The sequence below is a fragment of the Arvicola amphibius genome, chromosome 12 (genome assembly GCF_903992535.2).
Source record: "Arvicola amphibius chromosome 12, mArvAmp1.2, whole genome shotgun sequence".
Classification (NCBI taxonomy): Eukaryota; Metazoa; Chordata; class Mammalia; order Rodentia; family Cricetidae; genus Arvicola; species Arvicola amphibius.
In genome coordinates, this window is record NC_052058.2 from 59,576,407 (window position 1) to 59,591,837 (window position 15,431).

General features: G+C 32.3%; 1 protein-coding gene across 4 annotated transcripts in view; it reads left to right on the forward strand.

Moving 5' to 3' along the window:
• Positions 1-15,431, forward strand: part of Suco (SUN domain containing ossification factor) — a 65,183-nt gene that overhangs the window by 7,227 nt on the left and 42,525 nt on the right. For 2 of the 4 annotated variants that reach the window (XM_038349046.2, XM_038349049.2), the window contains exons 2-9: positions 4,902-5,013; positions 6,504-6,614; positions 8,655-8,809; positions 10,144-10,281; positions 10,512-10,662; positions 12,555-12,678; positions 13,478-13,614; positions 14,083-14,150. In XM_038349046.2, the coding sequence (XP_038204974.1) occupies positions 4,902-5,013; positions 6,504-6,614; positions 8,655-8,809; positions 10,144-10,281; positions 10,512-10,662; positions 12,555-12,678; positions 13,478-13,614; positions 14,083-14,150 (996 nt within the window). The remainder of the gene's footprint in view (positions 1-4,901; positions 5,014-6,503; positions 6,615-8,654; positions 8,810-10,143; positions 10,282-10,511; positions 10,663-12,554; positions 12,679-13,477; positions 13,615-14,082; positions 14,151-15,431) is intronic. The other 2 variants (XM_038349048.2, XM_038349050.2) reach the window with 1 other exon arrangement.

The window sequence follows — 15,431 nt, forward strand, 5'->3', positions numbered from 1 at the left end:
CTGTCGTAGTTTGTGTCTAGCCTGCTCTTGTTGAGCACTCCTCTCTGTTACTCATCTCGCCATCAGCAGATCTACCAAGGCTCCTCTGCACTCTTTGTAGGAGTCTGCCAGAATTGTGTAAGACTTAAAAATGCAAGCCTGAGAGATAGAAGACTGGAGTTGTCTTCATAGAGGAAATTATTTTTTAAAGCGGAATGTTTGACTTTTGAAACAGAAAACTGAGCTTCTTAGATAATAAGAGTCAAAAAATGACCAAAGAAAGCGCCTTGAAGACCTGGTATGCTGCTGCCTCCCTGAAACCCCAGCACTTGGCAGGAGGGAGGATAAGCAATTCAAGGCCAGTCTCTGTTACTGGAGACAGTTAAAGGATAGAAAGGAGGAAACTGGAAACAAAGGAGGAAAGACCTTTAAGATCACTTTGTCAGCATAAGTTAGTGTCTGATAAGGTTGAAAAGTTTGAAAACAAAAACACCTTGTTTTTTAAGAGGGAAGTGTTGATAGACTTTTGGGAATTGAAAAAGATGATGTTTGGGAAGTTGCAGACATGCATTCTTACATATTTGTTTGGTAATCTGAAGGAAAAAGAATTCTTAGAATATTTATAATAAAAAAGTTAATGGCTACAGTAGCCTTACACTTTTTACTTTAATTTTTAAAAAGGATTTATTAAATTTTGTATATATGTGCATTGTCTCTGTGTGGGTATGTACAGTGTGAATGCAGTTGTATATGGAGGCCAGAAGAAGACATGGGATTCCCTGGATTTAGAGACTATTGTAGGTATGCAACTTGAGTTTTGGGAACTCTGGTACTCATCAAGAGTAGTACGTACTCTTAACCACTGAGCCATCTCTCCAGCCCCATACTTATATTTATCAGTCCCTTAATGAAATTCTTTTAAATGTTTGCCTAAGGATGAAAATTTGAAGACTTAGTCTTGAACCTACTTTTGAGGCTTAACTTTTTGTTGTTCTATGTGTAGATTTCTGTTTTGTCCAGACTATACTGTTACTCTGGCACTAATTTATTTGGGAACTTTATTTGTATTTTGAACTGAAATTACTGTATTTTGAATTTTATAGGATAAATACATCTTGCACAATTTCTTAAAATATGCCATTTTAACTGTGATTAGTGTCTGATTATTTCCAGTAGCTTCAAGAAAAAATTTATTGGCAAAATTAGTAATGGTAGATTAAGATATAAGACATTGCATACCTTGCTCAGTGCTTCTTCATGATGGATCACTGAAATTATAAATCAATCTTTAGTCATCAATCATTGAATAGATTTGATATATGGAGTTTAGTGACTAAAAATCCAAGACCAGTTCTTGAGTGATGGCTAGTAATTATCTGAACTTCTAAATTGAGAGGTTTGATTATCAGCAAGCAATAGAACAGAGTTTTCTCAGCTAGATTGAAAGAAGGGACACATTGTGCTGTTACCTATGAAGAGACTAAGAGACCAAGCAGAAGCAAAACAGTTTTTAAAGAACCCCATATACATATATACATACATATCTATATGTGTATGTATTTTAAAATTTTAAAACCAAGCATTTGAAAGAAAAAAAAGTTTGTGCCTATTAAGCAAAGACTCTGGAAGCCAAATGACAGTTTGGAACTATTTCATCACCAGTGTTTAACCAGAATGACTTCTGTGTTATTTACTCATTTCTCATAAGTCTTGTATTACTTCATAGAATTTTGTAGTTTAAAAAAAATTTAAGTAGTAATGTTAAAGAATAAAACCTGTATTTTTCACTGTTAACTTGAACCGTACTGCCCTAAATGAATGGCCAGCACTGTATTCCTGTATGAAGAATGAGGTGTGAATTTGGTATTGGAAGCATTCTTTAGCATTAGTGTTAACTACTGTTCTACATAGTGTAGATTATTAGATTCCTTTACATGCTTTGAATAGTTTAGGTATTTAGTCCTTGTATGGTTATGGCTATATAAATGCTGTTCACAGCTGATTCATGTTGTATAATCTGATAGTTCCCTTTTCTCTATCATCTTCCTAGAAGTACTGACATGCTTTTACTAAATTTGCTTTTTTTTTCTTTAAGTACAAAATCTTTCCAGTTACAGTGTATACTTGAGACTTTCAAAGACTAATCATTAGGTATGAATTTTACATTCTGTCAGGCTTATGACCTTCTGATAACCTTCCATCTGGACTGGTTCCCCAGTGTTCCTTGTTTTTAGCTGTCGTCCTGAAGCTACTCTTTCTAGACACAGAAGATAGAGTCCCTTTGATACTTCTCAGTACCATATTGCTGTAATTGTAGCTTCACAGGTTAATCAGTCCTTGTATGCATTAGAACTGTCTTTACTAGCGCTAGCCTACTTTAATTTTTTCAAAAGGTATCCATCCTTGTAGTTTCTGGATGTGGTTTTAAAATCTACCTTATATGTCAATATTTTGAATTGTGTTAAAATGACATTTTTTTCAAGTAAAACAGTTGTCTTAATATTGGCAATCTCAAATAGTTTGATTTAATAGTTTTCATGTTGTTTCTATCTTTTATTTATTGCAAGTAAGAGTTATATAACATTTTATAACTAGTAATGTAATTTTATATCTAATTTGTAATAATTAATTCCTTTATATTTTACACTTATGTGAACTCATCTGTATATGATAAACTCATTATTTGTAACTCATAATAATTTTATTGTTACTTTTCCACTTTGGTACTTTTTTAAAATTGAAAATAGATTTGCCCCCCCCCCCCCAATATAGTATTTCTGATTACGGTTTTCTCTTCCCCAACTCTGCACCCACTCAATTCCACCCCTTTTCTTTCTCTTTCTCACTAGAATACAGACTTCTAGATAATAATAATAATAATATAAAGTGAAAATAAGCAAACCAGAATAGGATGAAACATAAAATGGACTGGGTAGTGATGGCGACACCTTTAATCCCAGGACTCAGGAGACAGACAGGCTCAAAAAAATAATTAAAACAAAAGGAAAAAGAACCAAAGAGAAAGCACAAGAAGCATGTGCAGACACATACATACAGAGAGAAATTCCAGCAAAATTAATATATACACAGAAGACTGTAAGAGGAAAAATAAAACAGTAAAGCCCAGAAAAAGCTTTCTAAGACAAAAGCCTCCAAAAACGCCATTGAGTTCATTTTGTGTTGGCTATCTGCTGATGGGCTTGGAGTCTGTCCTGAAGAGTTGTTTTTATACCCAGTGAGACTCCATTGGAGAAAACTCAGTTTTCCTTTGGAAGCGATTATCAGTTGGAGATAGCTTCTGGGTTAGGGTTGGGAGCTTGTGTTGGCTTGTGTTCACTTCCCCTCTCAGTGCTGGGACCCCCCCCCCCCCCCCGTGGCTTAGACCTGTGCAGGCCCTGTGCTTGCTGCTACAGTCTCTGAGTTCATATGAGCATCAGTCCTTCTGGTGTGTAGAAAGCCTTGTATCCTTGATGTCCTTCATCCTCTCTGGCTCTTAAAGTCCTTCTACCTCCTCTTCTGAAGGATTCCCTGAGCTCTGAAGGAAGAGATTTGATTGAGGCCTCTCATTTAGAGCTGAGTATTCCAAGATCTCTGACTCATTCACTGTACATTGTCCTGTTGTGGGATCTATCTATCTATCTTTCTTTCTTTCTTTCTCTCTTTCTCTCTTTCTTTCTCTCTCTCTCTCTCTCTCTCTCTCTCTCTCTTCCTCCCTCCCTCCCTCCCTCCCTCCCTCCCTCCCTCCCTCCCTCCCTCCTTTCTTCCTTCCTTCTAGCATATGATACTAGTGACAGTAGATAGTGATGCTGGTCTTGTTTCATGGATTATTTTTGTTTTTTTTTTTTTAATACTGACTTTCTATTATATGGCATATATGTTCCTATACTGTATATGTGTTCTTTTCATTTGAAAAATCTTTATAGCTGTGTAAGTTTATCCAGTTGTCTTTTAGTGGGAGTGGTAATGGTCCAAGGTATGCATTACAAATAAAATAGATTTGTATCTCAACCAGTTTTGACAATCTGCTTTCTAATTTGTCTTAATTTAGAATGAAAGTAACTTAAATACTAGGCTAAAAATTTGGTAGAGATTTTTCTGTTTCATTGTTATGAGGAATTCCTGAGATAATTTTGACATTAAGATAGCTCAGAGATGTTTGTGTAGTTATTTTTGTTGATTGTTTTGAGCTAAATAATCATAAGGTATTCTATTCCTCCTTGCTATATTGGTAGAGAATTTTTTACTTTAGAAGAGCTGTATTTTATTTCATAATATTATTAACCTGTAGTATTTGAACTTATACAGTTTCTGTTACTTCTGGCTGTCAGAATTCTTTTTTTTTAAATATTTATTTATTTATTATGTATACAATATTCTGTCTGTGTATGTCTGCAGGGCCAGAAGAGGGCACCAGACCTCATTACAGATGGTTGTGAGCCACCATGTGGTTGCCGGGAATTGAACTCTGGACCTTTGGAAGAGCAGACTATGCTCTTAACCACTGAGCCATCTCTCCAGCCCCTAGAATTCTTTATGTAAAAATAGTTAAAAGTTTTACTTCCATGCTTTGGAATAATTGATGCAGGTTTTAGAGTTATCTTTAAATATTTGTTAATGTCTTTGACATCTGGACACTTTCTCAGGAGGCTAACTCTGATAACTTTCTGTACCTGCTGTGAGAATTATCAGATGCTGCTTTTGTGAGGTTGTTTATATTGCACTCTAGAAATTTATGTATTACTTGGCAGTGATAGCAATAGAATTATTAGCTTTTTCCCTTTAAAGATATTCATACTCTAAAGTTGTGTTCTTGAGATTAGAACAAGAACTTGTTTTTTATTGCCTCAGGTTGTAGTACATAAGAAGTGTATGTTAATTCCCTTTCTCTGTTGTTCATTGTTGCTGGTGGTTGGTGTCTGCAGGCTTCCTAGTTGGCATGTGTGCTGTAAAGAGAGTTCTTCAGCTTCAACATCGTATTATTCTCAAGACGACAATTGTGCATTAGAAAGTGAAGACGCACAGTCCCAGAAAAAGGTACCTTAAATGGAATTGACAGTCTTGCTTTCTAAGACTGTCTTAATTTAGAATGAAAGTAACTTGAGAAATACTAGGCTACAAATTTGTTGGGGATTTCTATTTAATTGTTATGAGGAGCTACAAAGATAATTTTGACATTATGATAGCTCAGAGATATATGTGTGTTAATTTTTTTTTTTTTTTGCTGTATTTCAGGTTTTGGTAGCATACCACGTTCTACAGTAGGGAATAAAAAATGATGTATATTCAATAAGATTGCTCTTTTATCGCTAAAGAGTAATATGCTTTTATAAATTAAAAGCTATCAGCAGTAAGTGCTTGGAGAAGTTGCAGTTGGAGGCTTTGTAGTTCCTTAGAAATAATTAAGTACAGTGAATAGATTTAAAATACCTGATAGTTTTGAAATCATTTATAACTTTACTATTTCAAATGATAAAGGTAAATATTGATTTGCATTTTTGTCTTTTGCATCCAATTTTGTGTGTTTTGAATTATAGAAGTAACTAAGGCTAACTATAAAACATCCTCTTTGTATTCCCAAAGGAACCTTAGTTTACTGCTTGTTGTGAATGTTCAGGCGTTTCCTGTGGGTATAGATACACATTTAAATAGGAGCACAAATTAATATTTTCATTTCCATTGAGATAACAAAAATGTTCGACCAATGATTTCCTTCCTTTTCCAAGGTATATCCTCATGCTCTTTGATCATTTACTGTTTATTCAGAATGGCTACATTTTCCTTTTATTACATAGATACATGAGAATGTATTTTTTCTTCATGGATTTTTGTGTTTTTTCTCAGCTTGCCTGCATGTATACCTATATAGGCATGTTAAGCATATGTATTATGAGATGTTTTTTGTTTACATATTTGGAAGTTTGAGATCTGATAATTTGGATTAGATTATTTAATTTTTTGAGTTGTATAAAATTTATTCCTGATGTAAACTTTTTGAAGATTTGTCTAAATCTTTAAAACCAAAATATAAAATTTTATGCTTTTATTCACAGTCAATAAAACTTGTCTCTAACTTCTTTTTTAAGTAAACATTAAGTAGGGAAAAATTCTTTCAGGAAACATTTCAATATTTTGTTATGTATTAGATAAGCTCAGCTTTAAAGGTGAATATAACTTTCCTTTTATGAAATGTGTATCCTAGGAAACATATTTAAAGACATAGGTGTAGAAAATTTTAATGAGCATATCAAAAGAGAGGTGAAACAAAAGCATGTATACTCCATGTAATTATGAAAGTTTTACTTTGTGTCTGATACATACTACTTCGTGATGTTTATTAAGCAGCCAAATGAGGTTCTTAAATTCACATTTTATATTTTAAGTGTGGTGGCAAGGATAGGGATAGTTGTAAATATAGTTGAGAGATGTATAGAAGACTGGTTCTGTAGCAAAGAAGGAGATAGTTCTGATGGCTGATTTTTTTTTAATAAAATAATTTTCTTAGTCATTTCTTTGTCATAATGTAGGATGAAAGAAAGGAACCTAGTAATGCTGAATTATCAGGAAAATTGAATTCATATTTACCTATTCTTCCAGAAGAAAATAAATTAAAAGATGACTACACTGTGGATGTACAAGTAAGCTTTATATTGCTTTTGCTTTTTATAATATACCTTTGTGGTCTTTTTGTATAGGATTGAATGCCTTTGTTTGCTCGTTCTTTACTCTAAATTACCGTATAGCAGAATGTAATATTAGCAATAGTAATAGTAGTACTTGTAATAGTAGTACTGATTTTGAGAAAATGTAAAATTACAGATTTAATAATAAATATTGTTTTCTTAGAAGTAAAATTTGAGTGCAAGTATTTATTTCTTCCTTTGTTCTATTATTTGGCTCATAAATATTTTCTTATTTTTAGGTACCATAATTTTTTTTCTGACCTGCTTTATTTTACAATAGTAGTTGTATGTAGAAGAACACAGAGCATTTTTGATATCAATATTTAAATTTATATAGGATGTAAAGTTAAAAGAATAGATTAAGATAAAATGTTTTACCCCTTTTCTTCAAATGATTGTTTTCTATTTTATGGACCAGAATTAATGGAAGATATTAAAACCTTAATAAATATACTGTAAACCTAGTAGAATGCTGATACATCTGGAAACCATTTAATTCAACAGTAGTTGAAAGAACTAGGGATATTTGATTTGTAGACAGAAAGATTAAGAAAAAAAGCAAAACATCTTAGATATTAAAAACATGTTCATCACAGTATGAGGGAGTTTTGTTTGATTTTCATAGGGGTCACAAATCAGATATTTATATTACAGTTCATAACAGTAGCAAAATTACAGTTAAAAAGTGTCAACAAAATAGTTTTGTGGTTTGGAATCACCACAACATGAGGAGCTGTATTAAAGGATCACAGCTTTAGAAAGGTTGAGAACCATGCTCTAGAAGCTTTTATCTCTAATCCTTTGAAATTTTACTGTTAAGTACAAAATACATGTTGAATATTAAGGACTTGGATTAAAAATATAAAATCACTTCAGAAAATTTTGAGTATATGCTGAAATAATGTAGTATTTGATAATGTCCTTTCCTAAAGACTTCCTACCTTAAAGAATAAACCAGTATTATTTGTGAAAATTTCTCTGCTACTCATTCTCCAAATGATCACACACATTGTAACCTGTTACACTGTCTAATGTCTTCTTTTTGTTTCCATACTGGCTCACCTATTTGGCAAGGCCTACATCATCTAGTCTGTAATAGTTGATAGTTTTCCTCTTTCCTTGAACTTGATATGAATTCTTCTCACTTGTTATTCTTTGTTAAACCTTTAAATGCATTGTGTGCTAGACGCTGGGAAAATTACAGTCAAAAGAGTGTTTTCCTTTTTTAATGCATTTATATTATAATTGAAAACAGGAGGGAGACAAATAATAGCAGTTGAGCTATTATGGATGTAATAAGTCTGAGTAGGGAATAGTGGAAATAGAAAGGATGGGAACTAGCTAGTTCTATTGTAGCCGGTTTTGGGGGGCTGATAAAGGTTTTCAGATATGAGAAGTGTTTGATCGATTTCTGTTTGGGAGGGGTGAATGACCTGGAACATTCTAGACTGAAAGAAAAGCAAATTATTTATTGCATTGTAATATTTGTGCATATGGTATATTGTTATTTAACTGATAAACATTTTCCATAAATTTTTAGGGATATGATTACTGTATCATACCATTTTATATTTACATAGGATTCTTTAGTTACTGCTGGTATTCATTAATTAAATAGAAGTGGGATTACTTGTAGGATCTGATATAAAATAGGAAGAAAGGAGAACAGGCAAGCTGTGCCTGCTGTATGAAAAATGCACATGTTCTGTATTCGAGTAACAAATTTATAATAATAAATAATAAATTTCTTAGGGTAGTAATGTTGGAAGAAAGGATTTTGTGTGTGTATATAAAAGTTTTTTTTGGTAATTTTCTTTTTTTAGTTCTGGAGAATTAAACTTGGGATTCCAGGTCTCATGTATATTAAGCACTTACCATTGGACTAAATACCCTTAGATTGTGCACATTATATAGTCATTTTTCAGCTTTCTATGAATTTTTCTCTATCAAAAAAGTGATTAATCTTAACAGTTAATAAAACCTTTAATAAAACAGAACATGGAAACAACAAAGTCAAGTCTACCTGTGGTTGACTCACTCCCTACGGTTGATTTACATGAAGATTCTTCCAGTGTAGTTGTGGGCAGTGAAGACATTGAAAATAGCTCCAGCTCATCTACCTCAGAAACGACTCCAGTCTTAAAGCTTGAGTAAGTCTTTATGAAGAGAAGGTTGGGTTGGGAGAGAAATCAAAACAACAAATTAGAAATATTCCATAATAGGACACCTTAATATACTCCGGGTTGATATTTGTGCTAAATAACAGATAAGATTTATTGTATCTGTGTCTAATTCGTGTGTATTGAATGTAATCTTAATAGTGAGCTTATTTACTTAGCTGAGTAAATGAATAAAATCGATTATGGCCCAGCCATGAATCTCTACAAAGCACAAGTTCTACTCAGGAGAATGTATGAGTTTGTTTGGTTTTTTTTTTTTTGTAATCTTTGTAGTTATTCAAAAATCAAATGTCAGTTTATTTATTATTACTAGTTTTTCAGTAATAGGTTTTTGTGTGACTAGTTATCTTTTTCTAACTTAATAATATTTGGAATATTTAAGCTTAAAAGTTATTTTTAGTAAATCAATTTTGTGCTTCTGAGTTCCTTCAGCTGTAATGCAAAGAGCAAAGCCAAACACCATCTCTTAATATTACATTATGTATTTACTCTATCATAAGAATTGACAATAGTAAGTGAAAGAATACGTAAGAACAAATGTTATTTATTTCCACTTTAAAAAAATTTTTATACTGCTGCAAGTCAGTTTAGTGGGCTGTTTAAGTGGTGCACAGAGATAGTGCCAGATTGCAATAAATGTTGCTTAGTTAAGGAAAGGGTACAGAAAGCATGTTGAGAAACAACTAGATGCTATTTCAGAAACAGTTTAAGACCAGGATACTGTTTATGTAAACAGTAGGTTCTTAATTCTCCCATATTGTTAAAAAGGATTGTGAATTAAAGGAAGGCAGGGGAAAATACTGCAATATTATTGCAGTTCTTTCAAAAGTAAAATTGTAAAAGTGCAGTAAAACTTTAGCAGAATGGCCTGAGATAATTGGTAGTTTTGCTGTATGTAACACTATTAATAGATTCAGTGTGAACAGAAATTGAATGTTAGGGAAGATACACTTAGAAAAATAACTCTTTTATTAGACCAAATACTAATTTAATGTTGTGTTTTAAAATTCAGTAGTGTTTTAGAACTAGGTATACTCACAGGTGGTTGGTTGTGCATGATTTAAAATAAAAAAAAGCCCAGGCTGGCCTTGGCCTCTCAGTCCTGTTTTAGCCTCCTAGGTAATAGGATTAAAAGCATGTGCCACTGTGTCCAATTTAAAAATAATTTTTGAAAACATTCCATAGATCCACAAAGCATTCTCCTTTTGGAGGCTTAGGTTATGTTTCAGTGCCACTATTAGAATTTTAAACTTGCATTAAGTCAATTAAATTATTGGATTATCGTTTTTTCTTTCCTCTTTTAGTGAAATAGAAAAATCTGGTACTTTATCTCTAGCCAAGCCTGGTGAAGCGGAGCAGTCTGAAGTTGACTGTGATGCTGGTGAGGCTCCTGATGCAGATGCTCCAGTTGAACAGCCTGCTTTTGTTAGTCCGCCTGAAAGGTGAGTGTAAGCATTTTAGTACGATTCTTTGTTGTTTTCATTTTGTTTTTTTATCATGACTGCATCTTATGTAGACCACTAGAACTTAATGTAACCCAGGTGGGCCTCACATCTGATTGTGATAGGATTCTATAATAACTACTATTACAACTGGAATTTTGATAATCATAATTGTATAATACTTTTTATCCAGCTAAAATATGTTTAATATATCTTTTGCTTTTAAATAGCCTCGTTGGACAGCATATAGAAAATGTGTCATCTTCACATGGCAAAGAAAAAATAACAAAATCAGAATTCGAATCGAAAGTTTCAGTGAGTGAACAAGATGGCAATGATCCAAAGTCTGTGTTGAATGCTTCAGTTACTGTAAAAAATGAGGTGAGTTATAACCTTGACTGTCTCCATCCATTATGTAATGTACTTTAGTGGAATCTTGAAAAAATTTGCTAACTATATTTGTTATAAGATTAGATATGTTATGCATAAAGCTGATAGAACTCTGATTCTATATATAACATATAGTTACCTTATGATCTGACTAGTTTTTACATATATAAGTGTTCTGGTATAGATTCTCTTTGGTTTTATATATAATTATACAACTTTCTGCCCACCATCTCAGCTATTTGGGGCCATATAAGTAAAGTCCTCACTTAAGCAATGTTTTAGAACTATAATAGATGCCACGACCATTGATTATATATTATGTATTTTTGTTTTTGTTTTGGGGGCTTTACTATCTCAGCCAAGTGACTTTTTATAATTAATTATTTACCAGAGCTAGTTTTCTAAATAGACTTTGTTAATAAGCACATTAAGGTTTTTGTTGTTGTTGTTGTTGTTTTTGTAATGCCCAAATGGTTAAAACATGACATGACTAGGTAAGTAAATTACTCTGTTTTAGGAAAAGGTAAAAAAACAAGAAGATCGTGTGCCCTTTCTTGATTATAGCTCCTCTTTAGACTGTGCTATATACATTTGGTGATTTTATGATTTTTTATTTGAGGACTTTGAAACAGAGTGTTCTGATGTTCTTTCCTTTATATGGACTTTTACTCAGTTTTGACATTGTGATTTGTCTCGTGTGCTTCTTGATTATTCTATTACAATTATTCACTTGAGGAATATTTAAGTTTCTGTTTTCCTTATATTAGAAGTAGTGTTGCAGTGTGCAATTACACACATTTAAAAAAATAACATACAAGCATTTTTACTGACAATGCACAGAAGTGTGAATTAGTGGGTATATATATTTTGCAAATACTGTTTTTAAGATTCCTTCAGCAATCTGATAGATTCCCCATGATGCATTAGATATATCACACTTTGCCAAGACTGTCACATTGTAACTGCCATCAGATTGGTATGATTTGTGTCTCTGATTTTATTAGCTTTTCGTGATTATTTTTATGATTGTATTTTCCTTTTGCTGAATTTGTTGCTTCTATTTCTTCTGCTTATTTATTTCCAGTCATTCTTTACATGCATTTATTTGTTGGTTGAAAATAGTATAAATCACTCTTGAGGCTTGTGTCATACAACTTATTGGCATAATTTTATTTTTAATTTTTATATTACCAGTGCATGGAGTTTTTAAAAGTGCATTTCATACATCCATTTTTTTGTTCAACCCTTTTGCTAGCATGAGATATGATCACTTTTTTGTGTGTGTTCTTTTAAAGTATAATAATCTTGGGGCTTTTAAAATAACGTTTTAAAATTACTTTAAAATTTTTGTGCCTATAATACTTGTTACTTTTTATAAAAATAATGTTACATCTAAAATTACTTCTTTATGAGTGTGTACATCTTAGAATTATTTGAAGGTGGTGTATTGCAAGTAAAAAAAATATATATGTATATGTTGAAAAAGAAATATTACTCATTCAAAATACATTTTTTTCTTTTTGAATAGAAATATTTTTTGAAAATATATTTCTATTCCATTCAAAAGAAATATATATATATATTTTTGAATGAGTAATGAATTTACTTAGAATATAGAATTCTGTTTATTTTTTAAGATAAGTTATGTTTATGTCACTAACATGTAAATGAATGTATTTTGTAATGCTTGAAGTTTCATTTCTTTTATATGAACTTGAATTTTTAAGTAAATTAATATTTCATGTTAAAATAGTTTTCATTACAAAAATTAAACTTTAATTTACTGTTAGAGAAACATTTGTGCTTACACTCATTTATTAATCTTTTTGAAAGATTAAAGTTTGTTGTTTTTCTTTTGTTTGGCGTTTTGGCATTTCTTTCAGAGCTCTGATTATACAAAGTCTGGAGAAACTGACCCTGCACCTGTCACAGGTCCCAAAGATCCAGAGGATATACCAACATTTGATGAGTGGAAGAAGAAAGTGATGGAAGTAGAAAAAGAAAAAAGTAAGGAAGCTCTAGGATTAGATTAACTTTTTTCTATTTTTTTTTAATTATTTGAGGGAGCGGTTTAAACATGCTCTTTTCTAAAAACTTCATCAGAGAGATTCACCACATTGCTGCTGATTACCTGCCATTTACTGGTAGTGTACAGTTTTAATCTTAATTAAATTCCATTCTTAGAGATTATCCACTGATAGTAAAATAAGAAGGAATAATGATATCACTCCCGATTTATGGGAAAATAACTTGAATGAGGAAAGTTTGGTCAGAAAGCTTTAAACGTTTTGTATAAAAATTCTGAGTTAAGAATTGTTGATGTTGGAGTTAGAAGTAGAAAAGGTAAAGCATAAAAAGTCAGGCTTTATTTTCATGGATGATCTTCATTTTATGCTCTTGGGCATATCTCAGGTAATGTGGATTTTTGTAGTTTATTACAAATATGTTAAAGCACTTTGAATTACTAATTTGTCAGTTTTGAGATAGGCCCCTGTGTGACCTTGGTCATCCTTGAGCTAACGGTGAAGTATAAGCTAGCTTCACACTCATGGCAGTCCTCTTTGCATGGCATCCCAAATGCTTGGATTGCAAGCGTATGCCACTATACCTGGCTTGAGTTTTCTCATTTATTTTAAAGCTGTATTTCTAAGAGTTAAAGCCTGTTCATTTCTGGAAAGCAGCCTGTTTGCTACTTTTGAGATCATTGTGTTTCTTAGGGGATATTTTCAATCATAATCATTATATATATGTTTATAATGAGGTTTGTCTACAGGTCAATCATAATCATATATATGTTTATAATGAGGTTTGTCTACAGGTCAGTCGTTGCATCCGTCTTCTAATGGAGGTCCACATGCTACCAAAAAGGTCCAGAAAAATAGAAATAATTATGCCTCAGTAGAATGTGGTGCCAAAATTTTGGCAGCTAATCCGGAAGCCAAGGTATTTAAAGTATATAAGTTTTTTAAAAAGAAAATACAAGAAACTAGCAACCTTATTAAAAACAGACATTTATGATAACTGTCTTTTAATGTGAGTTATTTTACAACTTTACTAATTATACATTATGCTTTTAAATACTTTGTAGTGTCGATTTTTGGTTATATTGGTTGATAACATTGTACCTTTAAAAGTATCGTTTAATAACCTTATGTAACTTTTAAAATAGCTAATAAAAAGTTACTTTTCCTTTATAATAACAGACGTAAATTTCAAAATGATAATTGATATAAGGCTAATTTAATGCTTTAGCCTTAATGGAAAATTTTAACCATTTAGTTAATTTTTTTCTCCTTATATATTCCATCATGTGCTTATTTTAAAAGTCTAAAATACAGGAATCTCACAAAATTTTAGAATTAAAATATTTTAAACTGTTTTTCTTTAATATAATTCTTTGCCTTGAAACAGAGCACATCTGCTATTCTTATAGAAAATATGGACCTTTATATGTTGAATCCTTGCAGCACTAAAATTTGGTAAGTAATGTAAAATTTACAAAGTGTATTTTATATGTGTGCATTTTTTATTGGGGTAAGATTGCTATATTTATGTAATTTAATGAGCATTTATGTTTGATCAGTATTGATATCACTTCCAAATTGAGAACAAACTGCTTTTCCTTTTAAGGAGGTAACAAAAGTGCTAACAGTGACAGGCCTGATCAAAAGTACTGTTGGAGTTTTCTAGAAAGAGATAGAAAAATGAAGGAGAAGCCGGGTGGTGGTGGCGCACGCCTTTAATCCCAGCACTCGGGAGGCAGAAACAGGTGAATCTCTGAGTTCGAGGCCAGCCTGGTCTACAAGAGCTAGTTCCAGGACAGGCTCTAGAAACTACAGGGAAACCCTGTCTCGAAAAAAAAAAAAAAAAAAAAAAAAAAAAAAAAAAAAAAAAAAAAGGAGAAATTCTTAGAAGAGTGTAATTCCTTTGCTGAATCTTGAAGGACACATAGACAATGGTAGATGACTGGATGACTATATAGAAGCAATTTAGTAGTGGCAAAAATAAGAGTAAAATTATGTATGACAAAAATAGGTATAATTATGATGAGATCAGAGCATTAGTCTAGCTACAGTCAGACCATTTGGTTCTGTATGTATGTACTCAGTTTGACAATGTGCATGCCTCCCCGACCCCCGTGTGTGTGTGGAGGGGGGCATACATGCTTGCTCTGGATGGAGGCCTGGTGTGTTTTCTTTATTCATTCTCCACTTTATATATTGAGGCACGGTCTCTCAGTTGAACCCAGAGTTTGCTGATTCCATTAGTCTAGATAGCTAGCTTGCTCCTCGAATTTTCTGGGATTGTTGGCAGTTCTCATACACACTCAGCTTTTACCTGAGTGCTGGGGATCTAAACATTGGTCCTCAAACTTGCCTAACACTTTTCCACTAAGCATTCTCCTCCAGTTTAACAGTTTGTAAGACCTGAAGGCTAACATTTATTTTAAAGAAGTGACATTATCTCATTAGCATTTCAAGAAAGAATGGCCTACAGGAAAATGCAGTGGAAGTAGAGAAATGAGATGGAAGACTGTTCTCATAGCCTTGGTCTGAAATCATGACCTTGAGCTATGTAATTGGCAATTTGAGTACAGAAGAGAGCACTCTATCTGAAAAACATCTGAACAGGTATAATTGACAGCCCTTAGTAATTTGGTATGGAGAAGAAAAAGCCATCTAAGAAATGCTCTATTATTTTGGCTTTACAGCTTTATAATTCTTTGATTAATGAATACTATAGACATGGGAACAGATTTA